The 15,510-nt window shown below is 40.3% G+C and overlaps 1 protein-coding gene across 3 annotated transcripts in view; it reads left to right on the top strand.

Annotated features, from left to right (window-relative positions):
* The window catches only part of BIVM (basic, immunoglobulin-like variable motif containing), a 47,756-nt gene that overhangs the window by 1,621 nt on the left and 30,625 nt on the right, over window positions 1-15,510 (top strand). For 2 of the 3 annotated variants that reach the window (XM_072622012.1, XM_072622011.1), the window contains exons 1-2: window positions 1,883-2,073; window positions 13,468-14,044. In XM_072622012.1, coding sequence (XP_072478113.1) covers window positions 13,564-14,044 — 481 coding nt within the window. In that variant the 5' untranslated portion in view covers window positions 1,883-2,073; window positions 13,468-13,563. Of the gene's footprint in view, window positions 1-1,882; window positions 2,074-13,467; window positions 14,045-15,510 lie in introns of those variants that run through there. The other variant, XM_072622013.1, reaches the window with a different exon arrangement.

The following is a 15,510-nucleotide window of genomic DNA, read 5'->3' as shown; positions in this document are numbered from 1 at the left end:
AACCCCCCTTACAACAGTTCAAGAAAATTGTTATCTGGTTTTTACTCCCTGAACCTACCTAAACCTCCCCAATTCCTGGGGCAAACTAAATCTAATTTAAACTTCCCTTATCTTTGGGACAAACCTAATCCAAACCTATTGTTCATGTTAATGCCTTGTGGATCATACTGTCTGTGGAGTTTTCTTGGCAAAGATACTGGAGTGGTTTGCCATTTCCTTCTCCAGTGGATTAAGGCAAACAGAGGTTAAATGAATTGCCCAGAATCAAACAGCTAACGTCTGAGGCCAAATTTGAACTCAGATTTTTTTGACTCCAGACCCAGCACCTTATTCACTGCACTAGCCAGCTACTTTTTAAAATGTTTAATCTCTGTCCCTGCATTCTTAAGGATTGGCATATAATAGGCATTTAATAAATGATTGTTGGTTGAATGATAGATTTTCCAATATTTTTGGAATTTGGTGTTGTTCAGTCATGTCTCTTTGTGACCCCATTTGGGGTTTTCTTGGCAAAGATACTGGAGTGGTTTGCCATTTCTTTCTCCAGCTCATTTTACAGATGGGGAAACTGAGGCAAACAAGGTTAAGGACTTCCCTAGGGTCGCATAGCTAGTTAAGTGTCTGAGGCTAGATTTGCATTTAGAAAGATTAGTCTTCCTGACTTGAGGACCAGTACTCTATCAACTGTACCACCTAGCTGCCCCACCTAAATCTAAACTTTGGGAATCCCTGCGGTGGGCCCAAGTAGAAACTGTACCAGTCCCCAGTCTAAAACTAAACCTAAACCTTACCTTAGCCCGGAAGAAATAGGGATCAAGAGCAGGAGTCCTACCTCTGGAAGCAGTCTTCCAAGAAAAAGTCCCTCAGTAAAACCATAGTACTCCAGGGAGTTTTTATGGAAGGCTCTTGGCCAGGGGTCTGAGTTCTGACTCCACCTAGCATGGCTCACCAAAAACTGGGGCAGGTGAAAGATGAAAAGTGACTGAGGAAAACCAAGGTTCTGTCTTCTGAGCATATCGCTTTATTAAGCCATGCAGATCTATGGCCTAAGAAATCGGCCCTGAGCAAACAAAGGGGCCTGGTCCCTTTTCCTTGGGTAACTGGCCTGTATTGTTCAATAAACTGAAATGCTTATAAGATCGAAGTCTGTTTTCTTCAGTTTCATCCACCACAAAGAAGGATCTTAAAAAAAAAAATCCATAAGGGCCTGACTTGTAAAATGAGCCCTTCTGTCTTTTAATATTAAGTATCACAGGGACTTCAAAACTGTAAAAAAGGAACATGATTTAAAATTCTTTATAGTTTAACCATGTCAAAATTCATGCCACGCCTTAGCACAGGGCGTCTCACATACCAAGGACTTAATAAATGCTTGCCGAATGGCTGACAGTTCCTTCAATCAATCTTCTTTGTGGTGGCAAAGTCTCCAGTCCCTTCAAGACCTGGGTTACCCCATTCTGGGCCTGCTACAGCTCTTGAAATCAAAAGAAATCTGAGGAATGGCTCTGAAAGCCTCCAAGCACTATTAAAGTCGCTGGGCCTTCCCTCATTCCGATCTGCTTTCTCGCCCTCCATGTCATTCATCCACGCTCAGTGCCAGCACTGGAGCAGCTGCTCCTTCTGTCTCTTGCCTCCTCTCTGGTGCCTCTAAGCTTAGATATGGAGAGAGAGCAGGCAGCGGGACCGGCCTCTTCCAAGCTAGGCCAGAAGTCATTTTTGCCTTCCTAAAGAAACGAACGAACGCAGACGCTTACAGCCTCTCCTGCGGCAGCGACTGTGACCTTTCCCCGGGACACAGAAGCGGGCACCAGAATGCGAATCCCTGGTGAAAGAGCAAGCCCAGCGCTCCGCCCGCCCGCCCTCCAGCCACCCATTTGGGCTCGGAGCTCTCCGCTTCCGGTGCTGGGGACGGGGCGGTCTATCCCTGCATCCTCTGACAGGCTGTGCCTTTCTCCACCCCTTCTCTTACTTGGCCAACCCCGGGGAGGTAGAAAGCACATCTCCGGAGGGGAGGGAGTCGGGGCTGGCTGGGGCTGGAACCGCGAGGCTGCTCTGGCTCTGCAGCTGCCCGGGGTGAGTGAGTGCGTGCGTGCATGCGGCCGGTCCGGGGCTACCTCTCCTCCCCAGCGCCGAGGCCCTGCTGTGCGAGCCCTTAGCAGCCGCCGCACCAGCAGAGGCGAGCAGCAGTGCCCTGTCGCTCCCCACTAAATCTGACCTGTCGCGGGGCCACTTCGACCGGAGACAAGGTCCGAGACTGATGATCCTCCTGCCCCCCAGCCGGCCTCCAAGCTGAGCCAAGGGAGCAGACACCGGTCCCTAAGCTGCAGGAAAAAGAGAGGGAAAGCAGTGCTTGGTTCTCAGGCTACCTCCCTCTCCCCACGGTGCCCCAAGCAATCAGGATGCTTGTCCCTTGTGTGCCCTTAGCAGATTCTAGCTTTGGAGGTCAGCTAGGTGATCCAGGCTTTCTCCTGGAGATCCTGAGCTCGGGAGCTGGGTTAGGAAGGAGAAGGAGGAGGAAGGAATATGGCCTGAAGGATAGATGAAAGCTGAAGTGTAGGGACGGGGAAGACGGAAGGAGGGGAGGAAGGCAGTCCGGTGCTTCGTTATTGTCTAGATGGGACTAACGCTACAGAGAGGCAATCTACGATCTAGTCCTGGCTCTGCTGTTCACCCGATATTTGACCTTGATAAAGTCATTTAATTGCCCAATGCCTCAGTTTCCCCCAAGTAAAAATAGGTGCACTAGTAGGATTCCACCCCCCTTTCTAAACTTGATATCTACAAACCATAGCTCACAAAACAGCTGTAACCAATTAAGTGGTTTTCTGCTTTTGCAAAGGCTTTTTTGTTTTTACTGGTTTTTAATATGATTCCTTTAAATAGTAAACTACTCCTGCTTTTAAAATATTCATCTGAGGTTCAGTTTACACAGAACTTTTCAGGAATGACTCTAATGCCTAAGGTGAGGAGCACTTGTTATAAATGTGTTTATAAATAAATTATGAAGAGCTTTCCTTTGGAAGAAACCAGAACTGAGCTCACAGTTGCATTTCATTAACTCTCAAACAGCAACGTCTGACATAACCAGTTATTTGGCAACCTGTTTGGAGTGCAGTTCATAAATAGAGGGGAAGAAACTTCAGAAAAGCCTAAATAGATATGATAAAATTAATAATAACAATATCTTTATATAGTGCTTTCTTGTTTGCAAACAGTTTTCCTCAAAACCACTCCATTAGGTAGCTAGGGCAAATATTATTATCATTGTGTAATTTATGAGAAAACTGCAGCTCATAGAAGTTAAGTGACTTGCTCCCAGAGTATCAGGTCTACATTTGAATCTAAGTCTCCCTACTCCAAGTTCATTATCTTTGAGGGATTTCAATAAAAACTCTTTACTTTTATTTTAGGTACAGTTCTTAAAAGCTTAGTTATTTGTTTTCAGAGTCCATGTCAGATTTCAAATAGTAAATGAGAAGAAGCATCCAGATATATCACACTAATAGCACCAATAAGGGAGAAACTATTGCTTGGCCATTTTATTCATTCATTCCTTTATTCTCTCTCAGTGCCAGCTATGTTCATGGCACTATGCTAGGTAAAGGGGTTACAAAGACAAAAAATAAAACACCTACACCTTTAAGGAATTACTCTTTACTGGGGATAAACAACATGTACAGAAACATGCCAATATTAAATACAAGTATTAGAATGCCTGGTTTGGATCTTATCTATGGTTAAAATATTTCCCCTTCTAATTAGCATCATCTACCAAATTTGGCGGGGAGGGTACTATTACCTGCAGGATCATATTGTACTTAAACTGTGAGGAAAGAGGCTGAATATTATAAAACCAGACAAAATCTCCCCTCCCCCAAATATAGTAGTCTGAGACAAGCTGTTCAACAAACTTCAATAGCCCCTGAAAGAAGCACTGTATTACAGTGATGTGAAATAACTGAGATTCATAATATGACGTTGAGTCTTAAAGAGAAGTTTTAATTATGTTCAGTGTGTTATGTTTGAGAAGGAAGAGAAATACGTAATAAGTTTTAGAAAGCTTTCCATCCATGATGGTCAAGTTTTTTCTTCCTTTTGGCATTTAGAGAAAGAAGCTTCAATTATTAGGAAAATTAAATGTTATTTGAACAGCAAAAAAAAAAAAAAAAAAGATAAAAGACTGATCTCCCTGTCTTCTAGAATGCTTTTATATATAGATAGGTGTGTATATACAAATATATACATGTATATATGTATATATATGTATATATATATATATATATATATATATATATATATATATATATATATATATATATATATATATATACATATATTCGCCTTAATCTTACAGTTGATTTTTTATTATTTGTAATGAAGGAGAACAGGGACAGCATGGATAATATAACTCTACACATAATATTTAAATCTTTGATAAACCAGAATTTTGAACTTTCCTCTGTTAGGCCAGAGCTGATAACAAGCACAAGCATGAGAAGATTGGGGTTTAACACACTTCCCCTTCTCCAATGGAGCTGTTAATGGACAAGGCAAATATGAGGACGAAAAGAATCTGGTCCTCAATAATGTCTAGATTGAATTAACCAGTCCCATCCAGACTTTACTATTTATTTTTGAAGATATCTTTGTTTTTAATAGAAGTGGAGAATTAACTAATGACAGTAATACTTAAACTATTTTAACCTCTGGATTGCTCTCATTCCATATTGACAGGATCACACAAGCTCAGTTCGAAGGCACCTCAGGAGCCTTCTTGTCCAAATAAAATATCAACAGGAATCTACTCTCAAATATCCCCAACAATGATTAGCATACTTCTAATTGAAGATCTCCAGGGATGGTCATCAGGGGCATCCATTCCTGAGATTTTTGTAGTGCTCTAATTATTTCAAAGACATTTCTTACATTTGGGTGAAGATTTCGTGGTTGTATTGTAATGTCACCATTGTTCCTATTTTGCCTCTGGAGCGAAGTAGAATAAGTTTGATCCTGCTTTTACATGACAGAAGTATTTGACTATGGCGATTATAGCACCTACCTCAAATCTTTTCTTGTCAAGATTAAACATACCCAGTTCCTTCACTGGCATGGTCTCCTGTCTTCTCAGTATTGTTCCCATTGGAATCACTAAAATGAGTACTGGTCATTAGGTTTGGCAAGTCTTGTGAGATTATCACGTCCCAGATACATGCTTCAGGAAGACAGTATACTTCCTCATTTATGAGGGCAGGTCAACATGGCTCCCTTGGTACCTCTCAACAAAGAGTCACCATCTACTTCAACTCATCTTTTTCCCCTCTGACTAATACTGGGTGGCCTCACTGTAGATCTTACTTATGAAACCTCATTTTATTCCTACCTGAGGGGCTACCCCTTCTCTCAAATGGGTACAGCTCTTTCGTCTGTAGGAAGTAAATATCTGTGTAAGTATTCAGCTCCAAAGATTTAATAGTCCTATTCCTCTTCATTTTAGGAGATATATTCTTCTATACTCCAACCTCCTGACATAGGTTAGGATTCTCTTTTACATCCTGAGATTCTTTTTTTTCTCTTTTGTTTTTCCTTTGAAGTGGGAGCTCCATTGATTTTCCATCCACATAAAAGTAATTACCTTTGTTAGGTAAGAACACTTTTTGATTAAATCTGTGTATCAGAGTCAAGTATGAATAGGGCTAGTACTTACACCTCTTCGAATCGATCAAAGCCATTGTGTGAGACTTGGTGATTTCCTAAGGAATCCCTATAAAAGGAAAGAGTAATTTCAGAACTAGATAGAGATTTTGAGTATCTAGAAGAGAGAGAAAAAGTGAGGTTATAAGAGCAAAACCAAGAACTATAAGCCCTGGGGCAACCAGTGAAAGGAGAATGAGAAGGTAGTCCTAGTCTGTGATACTGAAGGGAACTAGATATTCAAGAGGACTGGGCAGCTCTACAAGCATATTAGAGTAGAAGAACAAGGCTGACTCCACCAGTTTACTCATATACTCAAGGACCTTTTCACAACAAAAGATATACTCACTCTTTCCTTATCTTCTACTGGTGCCATAGACACTCTAATATAGTCTTCCATTATCCAAACATCTCCAGTAACCTGAATTTTTGCATTGATCACAGAGGTCAGGGGCTAAAGAGATAGATATAAATGTAAATTTAGATGAAGAGACCAATCTCTTAGGATTTTTCTTACTTAGAGCGATTTTAATTGAACTTACAACTTTTCATCATGAATAAACTCCATAATGTCACAGAAGAACTTTATGGGCCATTAATGTTGCCCCTATGCTCAAAATGAGCTTGTTTTTATATTGGTGTTACACATTCCTCTAGCCCTTTCACCTTCTCTGGTTGTAGGGAGCCTAATCTTTATTTTGTTTACATATGAATGTTTCTTGACCGTGATGGAAACACATTACAGTGTTTAAGGGCACAGAGAAAATTGCTATTGTCTTCACTTGTTGGACCCGAGTCCCTGTTGTATTCATTGTTAACTCTCATGGCTAACTACTATAGATAACCACCATGGCAAACTTCTGGTAATTGGACAGGGGGACTGTCTGACTTGGATCTATGGTAGGAAAATTTTCTCTGTAATTAAAATATTTGACCAAATGTCTAATGTAACCCAAAGCTGTCTTTGCTGCCTCGGAGACCTATTAAAAATTATGTGCATCCTAATGTATCCCTTTACCTGTGAACTATCTTTTACAATGTAGAATGAAAAGAAAGAAAAAACAGTTTAGCAAAATTAACCAACATATAAAAAAAGTTTGATGTTATAGGCAGTGTTCCATACCCATAGATCCCCAACTCTGCAAAGAAATTTGATGATGTGTCTACTCATATCTCTTGTTTGGGACCAAGATTGATAATTATAATTTCCCAATATTCAGTTTCAATTTTTTTGACAGTAATGTTACATTTGTATAATATACATTGTCTGGCCATTCCCCAATTGATGACTATCTACATTGTTTCTATTTCTTTGCTACTACAAAAATTGCTACTATGAATATTTTGGTATGGGGGAGTCTTTATTTTTGTCATTAACTTCTTTTCATCATGTGCCCTGCAGCGAAATCTCTGGGTCAAAGGTTATTGGCATTTTAGTTATTATCTTTACAAAATCCAAGAACAATGTATCCGTATGCATGTCTTTCTACAACCCCTCCAACAATGACTATTTCCATTTTTGGTTATCTTTTCTAATTTACTGCGTGCAAGATGAAACCTCAGAGTTGTTTTTGATTTGCATTTGTAGTAGTAGTGCTTTGGAATATTCTTTCATATGGTTAATAGTTTGTAATTCTTATTTTGAGAAAGGTTCATATCTTTTATCTGTGATTACTTAGGTAGAAATTCAACTTCTAGCTATGCTTTCTTTTTTCTTCTTTTTTCTCAACTGATCAATTTTTTAGTTAACTTCTGCCATTGTCCTCATTGTTTGTGTCTTCTGTGACTATATTCCTTATAGTCCTGAAAAAAATTCAAATAGTATTGCCCCCCCCCATAAAAAAAGCTTTCATCACCTCTAAGTATACTCTTCCTCTATTGAGATATTTAAGACCTTTTGAAAAGTAATTTTCACACAATTTTGGGTTACAAATTTTCTCCCCTTTTTTCCCCCTCCCCCCCCAGACCCAAGTTTTCTAATTGCCCCTGTGACCTATCTGCTCTCTCCTCTATCCTCCCTCCCTGCCCTTGTCTCTGTCTTCTCTTTTGTCCTGTAGGGCCGGATAGCTTTCTTGACCCCTTAACCTGTGTTTCTTGTTACCCAGTGGTAAGAACATTACATTTAGTCCTAACACTTTGAGTTCCAACTTCTTTAGCTCCCTCCCTCTCTACCCCTTCCCCTTGGAAGACAGGCAGTTCAATATAGGCCATATCTGTTTAGTTTTGCAAATGATTTCCATACTAGTTGTGTTGTATAAGACTAACTATATTTCCCTCCATCCTGTCCTGTCCCCCATTACTTCTATTTTCTTATGGTCCTTTCCCTCCCCATGAGTGTCGACCTCGTATTGCATTCTCCTCCCCATGCCCTCCCCTCTATCCTCCCCCGCTTCCTGCTTGTGCCCCTGTCCCCCACTCTCCTGTATTATGAGATAGGTTTTCTTATCAGAATGAGTGTGCATTATATTCTTTCCTTTAGTGGAATGTGATGAGAGTAGATCTCATGTTTTTCTCTTGCCTCCCCTCTTTATCCCACCACTAATAAGTCTTTTGCTTGCCTCTTTTATGAGAGATAATTTGCCCCATATAACTTCTCCCTTTCTCCTCCCAATATTTCTCTCTCACTGCTTGATTTCATTTTTTTTTTTTTAGTATATGATCCCATCCTCTTCAATTCACTCTGTGCACTCTGTCTCTATGTATGTGTGCGTGTGTGCATGTGTGTGTGTGTGTACTCCCACCCAGTGCTCAGATACTGAAATGTTTCAAGAGTTATAAATATTGTCTTTCCATGTAGGAATGTAAACAGTTCAACTTTAGTAAGTCCCTTATGATTTCTCTTTGCTGTTCACCTTTTCATGGTTCTCTTCATTCTTGTGTTAGAAAGTCAAATTTTCTTTCCAGCTCTGGTCTTTTCATCAGGAAAATTTGAAAGTCTTCTATTTCATTGAAAGACCATTTTTTCTCCTGAAGTATTATACTCAGTTTTGCTGGGTAGATGATTCTTGGCTTCAGTCCTAGTTCCTTTGACTTCTGGAATATCCTATTCCATTCCCTTCTATCCCTCAATGTAGAAGGTGCCAGATCTTGTACTATCCTGATTGTATTTCCACAATACTTGAATTGTTTCTTTCTAGCTGCTTGCAATATTTTCTCCTTCACCTGGGAATTCTGGAATTTGGCCACAATGCTCCTAGGAGTTTCTCTTTTTGGATCTCTTTCATGCGGTGTTCTGCGGATTCCTTGAATATTTATTTTGCCTTCTGGTTCTAGAATCTCAGGGCAGTTTTCCTTGATAATTTCGTGGAGGATGATGTCTAGGCTCTTCTTTTGATCATGGTTTTCAGGTAGTCCCAGAAGTTTTACATTGTCTCTCCTGATTCTATTTTCCAGGTCAGTTGTTTTTCCAATAAGATATTTCACATTATCTTCCATTTTTCGAATCTGCGCGGTATGTTCTGAGATATCTGTCTTTCTCATAAAGTCCAAAGCTTCCACCTGTACCATTCCAGATTTGAGAGATCTATTTTTTTCAGTAAGCTTTTGAATCTCCTTTTCCATTTGGTTAATTCTGCTTTTGAAAGCATTCTTCTCCTCATTGGCCCCTTGTACCTCCCTTGCCAGCTGAGTTAGGCTAGTTCTCAAGGTGCCAATTTCTTCAAGATTTTTTTGGTTCTCCTTTAGCAGGGAGCTGATCTGTTTTTCATGCTTCTCCCTTATCCCTCTCATTTCCCTTCCCAGTCTTTCCTCCATCTCTCTAACTTGATTTTCAAAATTCCTCTTGAGCTCTTCCATGGCCCGAGCCCATTGGGTGGGCTGGGACACAGGATCCTCGATTTCTGTGTCTTTGCCTGATGGCAAGCATTGTTCCTCTCCATCAGAAAGGAAGGGAGGAAGTTTTTTTTCTCCGATAAAGTACCCTTCAATAGTTTTATTTCTTTTCCCTTTTCTTGGCATTGTCTCCACCTAGTGGCCTGACCTCTGAATGTTCTCCTCACACCCACCTCGCCTCCTGGTCCTCCCAGCCAGCGTTTGGGGACTGAGATTCAAATGCTGCTTCCCGCCTTAGGATTTTTGGCGGGGGCAGGGCTGCTATTCAGTGTGAGAATTAAGTTCAGGTGCTGAGGTCAGGGGCAGGGCCGCCTCTCTGGCTCAATTCCCTCAGGAGGTTTATGCACAGACCTTCCACAATGGATCCAGGCTCCCGTCCGTTTGGGGAGCCCCCGTCCGCAGCCGCCTCTCAGCCCCCACCTCCCGGGGGGTCCCGAGCTATGGGGGCACCTCACTCCCCTCTCAACCCGCCAAAGAGACTCTCTCACCTACCCCCGTCCGTCACCTGTTGGTGGGGGGCCCGTGCAGCTGCTGAAGATCCCGCCTCCGGATCCCTCTCAGAACTTTGTCTCTCGGAGCCGCGGCCACCATCGCCACGCAGGTCCGGGCTAGGCACCGTGTCTGCAGTGCGACGGACCTTTTGCGAGAGGTTTGCAGGTCCCTCTGTGGGTGGGGGGACCCGCGTGGCCGCTGGAGACTCCGTTCCGCAGCCCTCTCGGATCTCTTTCCCACGGTGTCGCTGCCGCGGCAGGGCTGCTCTCCTCTTCCCGCCCCGGCACCCAGTCCCCGGCCCGAAGGTCCCCCCGCGAGAGGTTTGCAGGTCTCTCCGGAACAGAAATCTCCCTCGCTCCAATATTCCGTGGTCTCTGGGTGCAGAATTCGCCCTGGGTTAGTCCCCTCTGCCGTTCTGTGGTTTGTGGGTTCGGAGCTATGTGTATGTGCGTCTTTCTACTTCGCCATCTTGGCTCCGCCCCTGAAAAGTAATTTTAACAGAAAAACATACCAAGCACAATATTTAATGTTTATTAGACAGCTTCATAAAAATGTATTGTCATAGAATTGGGAAAATCTGAGTTCGAGTCTTACCTCTGACATACTGGCTGTGAGACTAATGGCAAGTCAAAAAACCCAATATAATGTGATATCCTCCTACTTTTCCAGTTTATTTACACCTTACTTCACCACATATACTCTTTCATTCAGTGATTTTCTTATACAAGGCACTCCATCTTCCTATTCCATGAATTTTCATTTCCTTTCCCTGATATCTCAATATATCTCCTTTATCTCTGCCTTTTGGCTTCCTTGGCTCCAAATCCCAGCTAAGATCACATCTTCTGCAAGAAACCTCTCTGGATTCCCCTTAAGGTTGTTGATCTGAAAAGTTTGTTAAAGAAAAGGCAACAGGCTAAATGTATACATTTTGTGATTTAATTAATTAATTACTTCTCCTTAAAGAAAACGGTAACATAATGCATTATGGAGCCAGAAAATTATCTGACTACCTGGTACAGAAATCTTCTGGTTTATATACATTTTACTGTGAGAAAGGAACTCTCTTAGTTGAACAAATTGTAAATTTAGAAAGACAAGACAATTAACAAAGTAGTGTCAGTTGGGATTTATGTTTCCAAGCTGTGTGAATTTCCTTTCTGTAGCATGTCTCTATGACATAAGATAAGGAGAAAATCCCATCACTCTGATGGCAGGTATCCTGCTGACACAGGAAAGGGTACCTTTAACAAAGTTTTAATTGAAATTACAACCCAGGACATCTGTGTTTTACCATATCACTAAGATGCCAGGAGAAGGATCTGGTAAGGAAGTTACTAAGACAGCCCATTTGCTTCATTGAGGCATTCTCTAAGTTTACTCAAGATAACAAAAGAGACTATTAGGTTCTTAGGACTCTTCTTAATTCAAGCTTTGGCCCTTATTAAAGTCCAAAATTTATATTAAATACTATCAAGGCTAATAATGCCTTTGCTTCCTTGATTTTTTCCCCAATTTTCCTGTTTTTAATCTCATTTCTACTTAGTTGTTTAATTATTATCTCCCTTATTAGACCGGGAGCTCTTTGAAAACAGGGATTGTCTTTTGCCTTTCTTTTTATCCACACCCCTTAGCATAGTGACTGGCACATAGTAGGCTTTTAATAAATGATTGTTGACTTGACTTAACCTTTCTGTGTATGAGGCAGCTCTCTAAAACTCTAAGTTGTAGAACAAGTCTGATCTGTTTCAACAGAAGGAAATTCCATACTTAGGATTCCTGTATTAATGAGATCAAAGTTTGTCTCAAAGAAACATCACATTTGCTTAAGAGTTGCTAAGGTTAAAAAAAAAAGTAGTTATAAATTTCAATGTGATGGTTTTAAAGCAGATTAATTCTCTTCTAGAGGACATAATTAAATAGTAGAATGGGTTTTGGAATCACTTAAAAATAATGAGAGCTCACATTTATATAGGAATATATATGTTTGTTGAATGAATTAATTTTGGTACAAAGTTCTTTCATATAGATTGTCTGTAAACAGGTATTTGCCCCTCCCAGCCTCATTTTTACCTGCCATTGTACCCACCCAGGCTCCAATGAAGAAGTAATTTGCTCAAGGGCATACAGCTAGTAAGGGGAACAGATAGGAACTCAGGTTTCTTTATTCTGGGGCCACAGTCTTTCCACTGTACTGTTTGGCCTCTGTGTATTTCATTAATCTTTTGAATGCTTGTTTTGATAATTGATAATTTTTGAAGGTTGTCAACATTTTTCTTTTTACTTGGGTCGAGGTGGGGGTTGGACTACATGGCCTGTCAGGTTCTTTTCTGCTCCAACATTCTGTGCTTGTATAAATAAGGAAATGGATGGAGGAGCTACCTGTTTTGCCTAGAGTTGGAAAGATCAAAGAGTGGTGGAATGGGGATTAAATCCTTTGACAGGCTGTGCTCTAAAGGTGTTTGCCCCCTACAGAGCAAGGTTTTCTCCTAAAGCTACTTTTGAATGTATTCACCCGGAGGTTCTCTTGTATTCTTTTTCTATCTCTAGTTCCCAAATCCTGTATTCAGTTACTTGTTTAAATCCCTTCCTCACTTTCTTCCAAAGGTAACCAGCCTGGACTTGAAAATCAACCTCTTCCTAAACTGTTAGGATTGTTTCTTGTCAGGTGACAGATTTCTGCATAGGTTATTTATACTTTTATGACTGAGAGATTTTAGGGAGGTTCTGCAAACTTCATCTTTTGTATTTTGAGTTTGTATAGTACTTTACCTTTGATAATATTTAATATCATTTTTGAACTTTAATAATAGTCAAAGCCTGAACTAATCAATCAGACTGTTTTGTTTTGCTCTAAAAATGCTCTGTTCTGTGTCAACAACTTCAAAGACCTGTTTATGACAGGATCCCTGCAACCAGAGTGGTTGGATTCTTCTTATCTTGATATGCAGAGACAGGATATCCTGGAATCATAATTTCCAACTGACTACCTTGTCAATTGTCTTGTCTCGCTGTGTTTACAATTTATACAAGTAAGAAAGTTCCTTTCTCATGGTAAAGTGTATTTAAGCCTGGTCATTCTTGTATGAGGCAATCAGAAATTTCCTTCTGGCTCCATGATCACATATCTGCTAGCTTTAAGGGAATAAACATTATGAATTTAGCCTGTTGCCTCTTTTAACCAAACTTTCAGGTTGACACTTTCAAAAAACAAAGTTAATAATTTCCTAGCACAATGACTGACACATAGTAGGCACTTAATAAATGTTAATTTGATTGATTGATTTTCAAAATAATATTTCACTTAAAATAATATAAAGAGCAGCTACCAGTTGCTCCAGAGGTCATTTATAACTGAGGGTGAATAACATTTAATACTAAACATTTAATTCCTCTTTGGGGCATGTAATTGCTTGCTGACCTATTTCTCTTTATCCCACCCTTTTTATTTAGGTGTTGCAAATAACCCCATGTAAATCTTTGGAGAATGCTGTAGGCTGCTGAAGTTGAAGAAATCTTCCTGGGAACAACATTTTGCCATTTCATTCAATGCCTAACATTGTAGACACAGAAAGATCAAATGATTCTGGAAACTGTGACCATAAATCTGAAAGAGAGTCTCCAGAGCAGAATTTGAAAGGTGCTGTCAAATCTTTCTGCCCCACCAATGCCTCAACAACACCATTGGGTTCTGGTGGAGACGGTCGTTATCCATGGAGTTGTCCGGTGACTCATACTAGGGAAAAAATCTATGCCATCTGCTCAGACTATGCCTTTCTCAACCAGGCAACCTCAATCTATAAAACTCCAAATTCTACTCTTTCTTCTTGCCTTGCCAATAGCACTTCTATAACTGTTGGAAATAATTCAGCCAGATACATTGGTATCCCAACTAGTTCATCAGAGATCATCTACAATGAAGATAGTAACTTGGAAAGCTTATCTAATAGTTTTGGCAAGCTGCCACTTGCCTGGGAAATCGATAAGTCTGAATTTAATGGAGTGACTGCAAACTTGAAAAATAAATCAGGTAAGGAATCACTCAATCCAAATGTACAGAAAAATGCAGGCCTTATATTAATAAGGACATACTTAGAGAAATATATGGTTTAAACAATTTTCCTCCAAATACAAAGACTGAAATTATTGTCTAATAAAAGAAATAAGCATATCAATTTTATGCTTTTTGGAAGCAGTTCTATGTACTATTTCGATAACTTGAAGCTGGGACCTTTTCAAAAGAAGCAATGTATTTCATAAATATATTTCCTTTGTACATTCAGATACAACATGCTCTGTGTTGAATGTTTTACGTTTTCATGGAGCCTTTACATATATTAACAATGGGGGTGGTATGTGGAACATATCGTTTTATGCTCATGTTACAGATGAGCAAACTGGGACTAAGAGAAGTTAAATGAATTGCCCTGCTTCACTCTGCAAAGCAGTGGTTAAGTTAAAATTAGAATCCAGGTCTACCAACCTGATAGCCATTATGGGGAAAGTGGTTCTAAAGCTTAAAAGTGCTTTATAAGTGCCACCTCTGCCCTTTCTTCTTTCAGTAGTCAGGTGGCTGGGGTGGACAGGATTGAGGTAGAGGGGAAAAGTAGAGATTGGCTATTAGGATCAGTTTGTGGTAAATGCTCCTACATCTTTCTTCCCACCATCCTCCACCTCAAGAGTATCTCAATCTAAATGGCTCCAAATGCCTTCTGCAACACTGAATGTAGTTGAAGCTTTGGGCCTGCTCACTGTTAAGTTAGGATGCTTGGATTTCATGGCATATTTTCATTTGGAATGCATGACACATATGTCTCATGAGGATCATAGGAATTAAATGCTAAGGAAGAGAAGCAATATATGAACACCTATTGGAGCTATGATTGGTGGGGTTTGAGATTGACTGTTCACAGCCCTGTACTTTAGTCTTAGTACCCTTGCCTGTCAGGTCCAGGAGGAAGCACGGCAGAAGATAGGTTTGCTTTCTTCTGTGATTCTGGAAATCAAGCCTCATAGCTAAAAGGGGAAAACATTCATTGAATCTTAATCTTGATATTAAGATTAGAAGGGACCTGGAGATGATGCAGTCCAATGCCCATTTTTGTATATATGAAGAAACCAAGAGTCAGAGATAAGTATCCATTTTGGCATAAGAAGCTTTGGTAATGTTTTGCCAGTAGTGGTTAAGCTCTGTAAAAAATTAAGCTGTATCTAAGAAGGTTCAGAAGAAATGATTTAAAGGGAAAATTTGTTGTTCCTTATTCTTAAAGTTTTCATTACCACAGAATTTCATTTGGAATACTGAAATTCCCTTTCTATCAGTAACATGTATAATTCTAGCCAATATTTGGCTGCATTGCAGATGCAGATCAAGTGTGCCAATGTGGATTAAAGCTGATGCCCAGTGTTTTGCTGGTTTTTTTCTTAGTGCATGGCTGAATATTTGCATTTTAAGATTGCTAAAAGACTCAAAAAGGTAGCATGAATGGAGTAGAA

This window comes from Notamacropus eugenii, chromosome 6 (assembly GCF_028372415.1).
Source record: "Notamacropus eugenii isolate mMacEug1 chromosome 6, mMacEug1.pri_v2, whole genome shotgun sequence".
NCBI classification, from domain to species: domain Eukaryota; kingdom Metazoa; phylum Chordata; class Mammalia; order Diprotodontia; family Macropodidae; genus Notamacropus; species Notamacropus eugenii.
This window is presented reverse-complemented; position numbering and strand designations above follow the sequence as displayed.